Consider the following 12402-nt stretch of genomic DNA (forward strand, 5'->3'; position numbering starts at 1 on the left):
TATGAAGATCCTCTTTCAGGTCCTCTTTGTTCAAGAAGAGTTAAATCTGGGGCAACTGGAGAAGAACTTAGCAAAACCTCTTGGATGAGAAGTGAAACATCTTCATAGATCTACAACCAAGTCCAGTTGCCCAAGATTTAACAATCTAACGTCGTTGACTGATGCCACTTCCAGAGTCGTTCGCAGGCTTCACCCTTGTCTCTTGCTACCGACTCCTTGTATGTCTGCTCTCATCTCCCAGGTCCAGCACCTAACCCTAACCCTACTGTGGGTGTACTTTAAAAAGGGGAGAGTGATTGGACAACTGGATGCAGGTGTGCTAATCACCTGCTCTCCTGAGCTCTCTCCCCTGCAGCTGATGCACCACGCCCCTCCACAATATGATCACCTCTGAAACACAAATTATTCAGCAACTGAATACAAGGTGCAGTACTGTGCATAGAAAAACAGTAAATAAGCAAGGCAGTAAATATAGACCTATGTTGAACAATAATAGTGACATTATGTACATATCAAATCAAATCAGATTTTATTTGTATAGCCCAAAGTCACAAAGTACATTTGCCTCAGAGGGCTTTACAATCTGTACAGGGAGTGACACCCTCTGTCCTTAGACCCTCGGTTCGAGTGAGGAAAAACTTGCCCACAAAAAAGGTGGAAGAAACCTCAGGAAGAGCCACAGAGGAGGGATCCCTCTCCCAGGACGGACAGACGTGCAATAGATGTCACGTGTACGGAACAAATCAACACAAACATATTGTACAATTACAATGACTGATAAAATGACAATGAATTACAATGAATGATAAAATGATTACAGTAGCAATGGAACCTGTGATAGAGATAGACACATGCACAGCAGCAGCAAATCATATAAATCAACAAGTACAAGAAATATAACTGTTGAAGGAACTGTTGAGCTGTTCATTTTACAGTATGTGCATACACTTGTTTGTTGTTTAGTCTTAAAAGATACTCTGTTAAATCTGCAAAGCTATTTTTTAAATATGTGCAATGTGGCCATTAATAAAACAGATTTATAGTTACATTATTTTTTATATATTTGTACCCTTAGTATAAAAAGGTAATTTTAATCGAATAAATAAATAAACATCTGTATAAAATTACATTAATTTCCACTTCCGGTAAAATGGAATTGTTTTTGTTTTTTTCCTCTTTCGAAGACGTTGACGTAAACCACTCCCTGCCTGCGTGGTGACGTAAGAGGGCGTGTCCAAACAAAGGACAGAGGGGACTCCACAATGGGAGGTTCGTGTCTTTCTTTCACTAATAAAAATAACGTGCATTTTTTACTAGTTTTTACTATTTTTACTACTCCTCTTGGGTGTCTTCACACTGGCTCCAAGTCACGAACATTTACCAAAAGCGCTTACGGCGTGAAAAAGTGAAAAAGAGTCGCCTCGCTTTGCCAATGACAGTGTAGCGTCTCAAGTCCTGTTGGAAAGTTTCTTAACACGTCTGACACTGCAGAGAGATTTACGATTAATCGTCAACATGCAAGTTAAATAAACATTCCCGATCCTTCATGCACCCACACTCCTTACAAAATAAGACTGGACTTAATGTTAGTTTTCCGCTTGTATGTGTATGTTACTGTCCACTGCCTGTTATCAGACAGTGTGTGCAAAAGTTTTGTTGACAAGTCATTTACAAAAAAAAGAAAGAAAAACTTCTCTCTGTTAACGTGGACAGACAGTTTTCACGAGCAGCTGTTAGAGGACAGTGCCTTCCTCAAAGCTGAGCGGAGACTGGACACGGAGCTGGTGGACAAACTCATCCTGCAGCTCAACAGGATCTACCCGCAGATCCTCACTGACAAGGAGGCCACCAGAGTAAGTCCTCATGCACAAAGTGTAGGTCACATGCAAAACCACACTGACTGCATGGAGATTTGACATGCATTACCTTTGCACTCCAGCACAACATCATCACCCAGTACCTCAGTCAGAATCAGATCAGAAATACTTTATTAATCCCCACACGGTAAGTGAGATAGTAAGTAATAGCAAGAACACAAAACTTTAACACCATACACCTATACGATATCATATTTTAACACTATACACACATGTATAAATAACAGTTAAATAAAACTAGTGACAGTAAAATAAAAGCCAAGTAACAGTGCACTATACGATATATAAATCTAAAACTGTATAAAAGAATTTAGTCTTTGAGAGACTGTACAGAGAATACACTGATTGTTTAAAGTGCAGTATGCATGCATGAGAAATTGCACTTATGTATTGCACAAGCCAGTTCGACAGCTACTGGACTTGACTTGGAGTGTCTGATATTTTGAGGGAGGAGTTGCAGAGACTGATGCTCACAGGTAGGAAAGACTTCTTGTGTCTCTCTGTGGAGCATCTTGGTGCCAGCAGTCTCTGACTGAAGGTGCTCCTGAGTCTGTCCAGCACCTCATGGAGTGGGTGGGAGTCATAGTCCAAGATAGTCCACTACTTAGACGGCATCCTCCTTTCCAACACCACAGTCAGCGAGTCCATCTGCACCCCCACAACGTCACTAGCCTTACGAACACGTCTGTTAATAACTGTCAGCAAAAATGTACAAGTTATAAGGCATATGAACTCAGAATTTATGGCAGAAGTGTGTGTATTGGATCTAATAAAGTAGCCTGTGAGTGTGTGTTATACTCACCAATTATAACTGGTGTATTAAAGTGACTGTTTATGCAAAATCTCAATCCGAAAAGGAATTAACACCTATAGCTGTGGAGATTTGGCTTTGGAGCTCGAAAAAATATTTAAATAACTGTTGTTGTTTTTTTTAAAATCCAGTTTCGAAACTTGGATGTGCCCACAAGTGTTCGAGTGGGTGAGCTCCTGACACACCTGCAGGGGAAAGGAGAGGAAGCATGCAGGGAGTTTTACAGAGCTCTTCACTTGCATGTAGAGGAAGTATACTACAGCTTGCCCACACGGCTCCGCCTCAGAGGTTAGTCCTTTAAAAAACTGCCTCTGCATATGCACATGCACGATGAAATATTTATTACAGTTTGGATATTACACATTTAGATGTATATTCCTCAATGTATCTCTCCTGTATCCAGATTACCTGGACCCACTCAAACATCCACGTGTCTACCATCAGAAACATGTTCTGAACGACAGAGGTGAGATTTCTTGACATTTAAAAAGTTCATGTTAAGAAATGTGTCAACGTGAGTGCGATGTTGCATGTTCAAGCTACATCAGGAATAGTCAGTGAGACTGAAACTCTTTCCAGGCTAACAGTGTGTTAGGTAATTATTTAGCACTGACAATCACACCAGATCATTAATTACATTTACATTGTTTACCTCTTTCCAGGTCCCATTTTCTTTCTGGGCTGTTTCAGTGTTGCAGTTGGAATGGCTTTACTCTATTACTACAGTGGTGAGTACAATAGCTTTTCAGTTTTTTTAAAGTCACTTAACATCATCACATATCGCCATTCTTGTATATGTATATATATATCTATATATGTCTATATAATTCAAATTAATGCTGTTGATTCAGTGTTACTAAGAATCTATCTTTGTTCTGCAGAAGCAAAAGTGACAGGAGGTAGCCGGGCCCTCGGGATGGCTGCTCTGGGTTTAAAGAAAAAAGCTCAGGAGGTCCTCATATGGTACACTGAAGAAAGCTTTATGAAGTAAAGGGTGACTCCTTCACACCAGGTGCTTCAGTAGTACTGCTCTAATGAATGCTACTTGTACCAAAGCACGGCACAAATGATCTTTTCAAGAGTTGAATACTAAATTTCTATACAGTTAATACTTTGCTTATGATCTAAAATGCGAAAGTTCAGAGCTACATTTGACACTTTGCTCTTTATATATTGATATACTATTTAAGCGGGTTAAAGGGATTGAATACATTTCAGGGATGTGCAAATCAAGAAGAAGCAAATTAAATTAGTTGATGATGAGATATTTTTCGCCACAGTCTTTAAATGTGGCATAAAGCACCTTTTACAAACCAATTACAAATGAAACATTCACTACATTAGTGACAAAATAAGGCATTTTAATGACTAAATATTAACACTTGGAGGTACATTCTTAACTACATAGGATCAGCCTACATCTTTCATTACTACATAAAGGAGAGCCTCCAATTCATCAGTACAATTTGCGTCCATATAATAATTATTCTTGAACACATTTTATATGCTTGCTTTCACTTTGGTGTAAGAGACCAGCCTTTTTTTTTATATTTAAACTTTTTATTTTGGTTCAAACAGCACTCCGTGTTTTTCATCACAGTGTGCTAAGCCTTGTACATTTATTTTTTAGAAATGATGAATGATGCTGCCTTTTCTGCTCAGTTACCACTGATGTCAAGCCTCTGAAGCAGGGGTCTTCAACCAGGGGTCCGTGACCCCTAGGAGGGTCTGCAGAGGTACTACAGGGGGTTCGCCCATTTTTGTTATAATAATTGACAATTTTCACCAAAATAATTTGTGAGAATTAAAAAATATACAAAGAATTACACATTAATATGCAATAAAAAAGCTACTTTTGACAAAAACTATTACTATTTACATATTATTTTTTAATTATTCCATTAGGCCTGAATGTTTTATCAATCATAAACAAATATAGACTAATAACCCAGCATATAAATAGGTTAATAAGGTGAAATAAAAGGTGAATAAAGTACATATAAAAGTTATTATAAGCCAGGCTTAAAATGTGACACATGTGGGGGTCTCTGTTCTGTCCAAAGGGGGTCAGTGGGCTCAAAAAGGTTGAAGACCCCTGCTCTAAAGATACTCTTCAGTGTACACCACCAAACTGAGTCAAGAGAGAAAGATACTGAGGCCAAACATAAGCGCCGTCTTGTGGTCAAAAGTGAATAACATGCCCAAACATAGTGTCGGTTTTTTATAAGAGCTTCTTCAAACAGTCTAAACTCTGCAGCTCACATTAAGACAACAACAAAAAAGCAGCCTGTTATTAATTATTAATGTGACCTGATGCAGAAATAACGCGGAGATGTCGAGTTTAGTTCAGTTTACGTGAGTTTGAGCGATCACGTGATTGCGTCGACGCAACGATATCCCGCCCCCTACCAGCGCGGTGACTTGTGGGTAGAGGTACAACGAACCAAAAAAACACATAAAAACGTCGAAAATGATCGTTTTAATGAAGCGACGACGCCGATTATTCACTTTTAAAAGACACACACACACAAGAGCTGTGTTTGGGAGATGTAATATTTATAAACCAGGATGTGGCACCGTGAGTGACACACCGTGGCGGGCGGTAGGGGTTTATAAGGAGGTGTGTCCCGTGCTGTGGTTGTGTTGTATGAAAGGAGAGAAGGTTAGCACTCCCCTTGACAAGGATGGAATTGGCCCTTGTGGCCTTCAACACATATACGGTTAAGGCATTGCCACCTACTTCGTGGCATCTCTAACCAAGTTTTTTTGTGTTTGTATTTCCTCTAAACTGAATCATGTTATCTCCTATCTTATATATTTTCTTGGCTCAAACCACGCCTGCTGTTCTTGATCGTGTATTTTATGACAGGAAACGTGCCTAGGTATTTTCCCAAGTCCTTGTTTCCGCTGGGTGGGCGGAATGGAAATTCCTAATTTCCCTGTAGTATCCCGGTCTGCTGTCTGCCTCACAGATGTGTTAGACTTGTTTGTAAGTGAAAGTAAAAGCACATTTATAAATCCCACCCCCAGCTATATAAACATTGCATCCTATAATGTGGATATTTGTTTGTTCCCACTGTGCCTTCTTGCCTATAGTTCCATATTTTTTTTTAAATACAAAGTCTGGAAGTAAATTAATTTACCCTAAAATAACAGGCAGATACAGTTTATACTATTTCTCAGGCTGTTTCATTAAGATAAATAACAGAGAACATAACAGTAACTATCATGATGGTGCTTTATTAAACTATGTTTCATTGTGTTATTGCAGTTAAACTTCAGGATATCAGAAGCCAAACATTTATGCAGCTTGCATGAGTTTGTTGTTGTTCTTTGTACTGAACAATTTTGTAACATTATTCTAAAAGGTAATATTTATATTTCATTTCTGATGGTTGTCGATTAATGTCTACTCATGGATGTCCAGTGCCTGACAAGTTTGTCACATTCTGTGTGTATTGTTTTGTGTAAAAAAAAAAAGCCTTAAAATTAGAACTGCTAGAATTTGTAAGGTTGAGACTTTTGTCTTTATAAAATAAATAAACTACACATGATGAGAATAAACAGGACAATAATCTTTCTTTTGTAAGTTTTTACTTATAAATTGCATTTAAAATCACAGTGTCTAATCAAAAAAGGGCTACTATGTTAAGAGCATATAGTAAAAGCTGTGAAAATGTTTGGTCCTTTAAAAAAAGTAGAAGTCATTAAAAAAAAAAACTAAAAATAACCACATGCACACATACAGTTCAGTCCACAAACACTGGTACACATGAACTAATACACAGAGATAAATGTTACACATCATATTTCATATAGCATTTAAAGGAACATATAGCATATAAAGGTCCACTTCACTCATTGGTTAATGTGTTTAACACTGTAAACAGAACTTCTGCGCCTACGATAAAGCTGTTATATCATGTAATGCCTCTTGAGTAGCAAGAGGCTTAGATGGTCCTGAAGAACTAAATATTAAGAACTTCATTTGGATAAATCTGTAGTGATACTTCAAAACAACGGCACAATGTTTTTTGTTTTGTTTTTTCCAGGGATCATTCACAGTGATGACTCCTGATATGTCTGTTTTAAAGGCAATATTTTTATTTGCATCAGTAACCTGAGCATTATCAGAGGTAACAAAGTGGTGAATAGCCACATGTAATAAAAACTGACCACACGTTTGTCCATAGCCATGCTTAGAGAAGTGAACCCCTCTTACACTCACACACACACACACACACACACACACACACACATGTCATTTGATCTTCAGTGTATCAAGTGATAAACCTGGGAGCTATCAAGTGATAAACCTGGGAGGTTGAATTACAGAACGGCAAATACACCTGCATGCCATTTAATTTGGTGAGCAAATAAATATCCTGGCTGTTTCTACAAATAACGTGGAGGTCCATCGTTGCTAAGTTGATCAGCAGGCGTTCAGAGTCGTGAAGGGGGGCATCAAGAACTTTTGATGGGCTGCTGGACACCAAAAGCTGTGATGAAGACGTTGACCACGACTATGATAAAGACAAAGGCTGTGGCCACGTTTTCCATGATGTTCAGCCTATAGTGCATGCTCTCGTCATTCAGATTCCACTTCACTGACAAAAGAAGAAGAAGAAATGAAACATGAAATTATTACTGAGTTTTGCTACATCAGTAGGAATTACTTCCTCTCCCCACAAGGGGGCATCACAGAGTTTCCTGTGGAGTCAGCATTGAAGTAATCATTACTGAGTAAAGGGGTATTAATTAACACAATCTGCCTGTTTCTTCATCTATTGGTGCCTCATGAGCTGAAAAGGGAACATGTTTTAGACAGAAGAGACATTTCTTAGAAATCCATTGATAAATCTCCTATGACCTCTTTCAAACTGAAAAAAAAGCTGACAGCAGATGTTTCTCTCTGCTGTGGCTTCCCTAAACTCAGCTGTCGAACACAACAGTTCTCTGTTCGTATAAGATAAGGATGCAGTCAGGAGGGGAAGGAGGGAGCACACCAAGCTATAGGAAGTGGACTTCTATACTGCGAGACTCAGTCTATAGTCAGTTAGTCAATTTCAAATGGGGGGCAAAAAAAGAGTTTGCATCCAGATTTACAAGCCCCAGAATAAGCGTGAATAAGACTTTGAGCTTGTGCAATAATGTGCATAAAATTTTTAAAGCTTATTATAAAATAACTCCGCATGAGAACACAATATGTGTAACACCACACTGAGTACTGTTTCCATAATATGAATGACACTGAAGTTATACATGCAAACCCATAGCGGACTGTGTGCATGTGGGTATGGGTGTGACCATGTGCTACTTCATGTGTCACACTGTATGGAAACTGTAACTTCACTGATACTGCTGAGCTGCCATATAAAGCTAGTCTGGATAAATGAAGTAGAGGCCATATATAGCCTGCTTGTCAAATATAAACTAAGCCCAAACATACCTATAAAGATGAGCATAACTCCCACCAGTATTTGTAGGATGAGGGAGATGCTTATTAGAGTAATAAGGGGCACATAGAAGGTGAAGTTTGGCCCTTGCTCCATCACAGCCTTCAGCTGGGAGGCATTAGCCATCAGTAGAGCCACGTCCAGCATACTCTCTGCTGCACTCTTCTTATTGGCATAATGGTTCATGTTCAGAGGTGTCTCTCGCCTCCTCGAGTGGCCACGCAGCGGGACCTGAATACAAACAAACACAAACAATGACATCAGAGAACATGAGTGACGATACTTAGACAAGCAAGGTCATATTTATCTCGACTGATCCGTCATTAATGCCTATATTATGTTTAGTTTCCATTAGGATTAAATATTGTACACAGCAGATGTCAGTTGGACATTTTTTGTTGATGTAATCTCTGAGGCATCTTTAAACGCTCTGTCAGTGTACTGCCGTGACAGAAATCACCACTCCTACCAGTGTAACACTAAAAGCACCTGCTTTCTTAATATGGAAAAAAATTAAAACATTCTGCCGCTGCTGTCATCATATTGGATTTTATGTAAAGATGTGACTGGAAAGTAATTTTTCATCTTCTTAGGAAATTCATGTCAAAACAGAACTGATCAGCATGACAGCCGAACTAAGACGCAGATTTGTGCAATCACAAGATTTTTGTTTTTCATGTAAAATATGGAATGGAAGTGAAAGTAATTGTATTCAAACAGGAACTTCCATGACTCAGGTCACTGAAATAGTTTCAGTCAAGAGGTCGAAACTAATTTGTCAGGGCACATCCGTTTAAAAAAAAACAAACACGATTGTCACAATGACCTCCACCCAGATACACTGGAAAAGTATGGCTATTAAGTTTTCTAACTCGATTACTTAATTTTTTAAAGATTTTTTTTGGCTTTTTCAAGCTTTTATTTTATAGAGATAACTGAAGAGTGACAGGAATGTGGGGGGAGAGACAGAGATGGGGAATGACATGGTGACAAGTCGGATTTCGAACCCTGGGCCGCTGCAGCAAGGACTGAACCTTTGTACATGGAGACGATGCTCTACTCACCGAGCTAACCAACACCCAAGACTGCTTAATTTTTTTTAAAGCAACACGTTTGCATACTTTTTGAAAAAGTAAGGTCAACTTGTTGTTTTAACAATTACATTTGATTATTTTTTAAATTATTTCTTAAACAAAACAAACAAAATATATATTGTGTTGTGGAAAAAATTCAATGTGCCACTAACACTACCCAGGCAGTGGTTTTGTCCTTCCTGTTTGTGGGAGACCACATAAAACACTGAAGTGAGTATTTGCTAAGAGGTTGATTTAAAGCTGCATTATAAACATTACATGTCATCTGGGTGTAGTATTGGTGTAGACGTCCAACAATGCCGCCCTTGTGCCCAAATTGGCAGCATCATGAGGTCCAGCTCAGCAGTCCTCTCTCTTCACCTCTGAAAACCTGCTAGGCCACAGAGGAAAATGCTGCTCCTGTGGTAGACCAGCACACAGGTGTGAGAGCCACTAGCTGTCACACATAACATGTCTCACTTTGTAACTTCATTTCAGCTTTTATAAGCGCTTTCTATTTCCCTCCCTTTGCACCCCATGCTTTCCAAAGAGTGGTGTTCTCTCTTCAATTTCCCTTTTTTCTTTTGTGCTGAGCCTTCTGGGACGTGTTTTTGCCTCGTCATCTTGCTGAAACTATTTTTGCTTAATTTATCTGGAAAGGTTGCTACCACGAAACAAGAAATTACTCGTACTAACTGTTATGAGACATAGTTTGCATAACTTTAACTTTAACTACAACGATTCCAAATGCCCACTGATAGTTTTTCTACCACTGAAGGTTATAAAATCTCAGAAACAAGTATGTCTGCAATTATAGAACAGATTAATATATATATATATATATATGTGTGTGTGTGTGTGTGTGTGTGTGTGTGTGTGTATTAATCTGTTTCAATTGTTGTCCAGCTGACAATCAAAATGCCAAGCATACTTTATTTAAAATTATATAAAAGAGAGAGCAGTTAAACATGTAATACACTGACTTCACCAATTAAACAACAACAATTAAAATTATATAGATTAATTTTGTCATTTGACTACTCCAGTAATAACAAGTACAATACACTGACCCCACAAAGGACACTTCAAAACTGACAATCAAAGGACTATTGTGAATATACACTAATAATATCGATGTAGCCATCAGCCGATATTGGTCAGTCATATCTGTGTCAGCATATATAACGTCCTGTATGTGCTGATATGTGTGAGTTTATTTGTTTTTCTCTATATATTCTTTCTCTTTTTTGAAAAAAAAAAAGATGCTTGTGCTACTTTAGACCTATTAATCATGTTCTATTTGTGTGTGTGTTTAAGTATACATCTATTCATAATTATTGTATATATTTTAAGTTTACTGTTTGCTTTTGGACAAATAAAGCTTATTATTAAACTGTAAAATATCCTGCATCCGACACATAACTTTGACAGTGTGACTGATAACCGCATTTGAGGCATTAGTGCGAATAAATTATTCATATAAAGATTTTTCTACTCCCTAATATCAGCATTGTTTCCAAAACTCCAGTATCATTCGACCCTGAACACAGACTGTTATGACATGGGAAGTTACATTAATGTAACATAACGAAAAAAATGTTCTGACAGGAACTGCAGCAACTGACTATAGTAACTCATTGTATGTTTTCCTCAGTGGAGGAAGTTCACTGCAGTGGCACACGTTATGACTTTTGATCTATTTCCCATTGATAAAGTTTTGATCAAACAAACAAGTGTAAACAGGTGATGCAATCTGGATGCACTGCCAGGTCTTTTGGATAGGCTCTATTAATACCATACAGACGGTGTAAGATTAGGATTAGGATTGTGTTTTCATTCAGTCCTAAACCATGATGTGACATCATAAAGCAGATTGGGCTGAGTGGACCCTCCTAGATTCCTTAACAGAGCGATGATTGTAGTTAAGACTTGCAGCCACATGGTCATTACGCGTAAACTGATACTTTTGTAGATAATAGAGAGAGAGAGACGAAGTGAAGAGCTCAGTCTGTGAACTAGTGAAACGTTTGAATGAGCTCAGAAATTAGAGCTAATCCGGAGATCAGCTGCTGCTGCTGCCGCTAAACGAAATCCAAATGAATCCACAGTCTCTAACATCGGACAACATAGAGATGTCTGGAAAGATGACAGATGGATGAAAAACTCCATCGATTTGCGCTGTGCGCGGCGCGTCTTAGTGGATTTCTCTGTGGGAATATAACCCATGACTGGGAATGTACCCATGACTGAGCCTGACCTGGATGTTAGAGGTGGTTCAATGTTACTGAGCCCTTTGTAATGCCAGTGTAGTGTTGCCTTCACGTACCTCCGTGTCGCCGTTTGTGGCAGCATCCTCGGTCATTTCAAAGTTTTCCCTCGGCATCTTGTTATAATAACCGCGCTGTATCCTGTTATAGTAATAGTCTGCGGGATCCGCAGAAAGACAGTGATCCAGGCGGTAGAGACAGGCACTGTTTATAAAAGCTTGCTGTGACGACGACAGGGGGATATCCGGACTACCGCCCTCCAAACATGAGAGGGCGGCTGACCTCAGACAGCCGCGGGCTGCTAGAAGAAGTGTGAGCAGTGCAGGGCAGATCATTAAACACACGGTTAAAGGGTTATTTCCCACGTTTGGACTTAAACCTGGTGCAATGGTTATGTACTATGCAGTGTTTTTATTTTAGCTGTTCATTGACAACATGGCTCTTTACTGCCACCCTGTGTTTTATTGTTGGAGGCTCAACCAAGCTTGTGCTGACTAAACTCATCAACTAAAAGTTTATTATCAGTTTTAGTGCATTATGACATGACCGTACTTTTATTTTTTACTTTACTTTATTTCTGTATCATACTTCAGAGGGAAAGCTTACATGAGTGGCAACGGTGCACCAAACCTATTATTTAAACTGTAATTATGATATCCTTTAAGATTATATGTAATTTAAGCATAAATGGCTGTGCAGGACAGCAGCACGGTCACTGAAAAAGTCTCATAGACAAATGTGGTCTATTGTCACCACAAAAAGAGACCCAGTGGACAGGATGGCAAGTTTCTCATTGTAAACCAGCCCTCTATAAAAGCCTGACCACACCCACACACACACACACCAACTGGTTCCTTTTATTTCCACGGTTTCTGTGGTGATCAGGGCAATTTTGTCCTTTCAGCTTTCAGCTCGATC

The 12402-nt window shown here is 38.9% G+C and overlaps 2 protein-coding genes and 1 non-coding gene across 4 annotated transcripts; 2 read left to right on the top strand and 1 right to left on the bottom strand.

The window, feature by feature from the left end:
• Window positions 1-1200: 1200 nt before the first annotated feature.
• card19 (caspase recruitment domain family, member 19) lies at window positions 1201-4574 on the top strand. Its single transcript, XM_010738676.3, has 6 exons — window positions 1201-1269; window positions 1714-1853; window positions 2820-2976; window positions 3092-3154; window positions 3351-3416; window positions 3570-4574. The coding sequence occupies exons 1-6, from the start codon at window positions 1263-1265 to the stop codon at window positions 3677-3679; spliced, it is 543 nt and encodes a 180-aa protein (XP_010736978.2). The 5' UTR covers window positions 1201-1262; the 3' UTR covers window positions 3680-4574.
• Window positions 4575-5200: 626 nt separating this feature from the next.
• Window positions 5201-11767, bottom strand: LOC104925126 (ninjurin-1). 2 transcript variants are annotated; one of them, XM_010738677.3, is made up of 3 exons: window positions 11544-11767; window positions 8138-8375; window positions 5201-7295 (listed from the first exon to the last, which is right to left on the bottom strand). In XM_010738677.3, exons 1-3 carry the CDS (start codon window positions 11598-11600, stop codon window positions 7153-7155), a joined length of 438 nt encoding a protein of 145 aa, XP_010736979.2. In that variant the 5' UTR covers window positions 11601-11767; the 3' UTR covers window positions 5201-7152. The 2 variants fall into 2 exon arrangements, with proteins under 2 accessions (XP_010736979.2, XP_027134706.1); XM_027278905.1 differs by lacking the exon at window positions 11544-11767 and adding an exon at window positions 9497-9988.
• On the top strand, window positions 5329-5456 carry LOC113745951 (U6atac minor spliceosomal RNA). The gene has a single exon (XR_003462534.1). It is a non-coding gene; the product is annotated as a U6atac minor spliceosomal RNA (small nuclear RNA).
• Window positions 11768-12402: the final 635 nt, after the last annotated feature.

Source organism: Larimichthys crocea, chromosome VI (genome assembly GCF_000972845.2).
Source record: "Larimichthys crocea isolate SSNF chromosome VI, L_crocea_2.0, whole genome shotgun sequence".
NCBI lineage: Eukaryota > Metazoa > Chordata > Actinopteri > Sciaenidae > Larimichthys > Larimichthys crocea.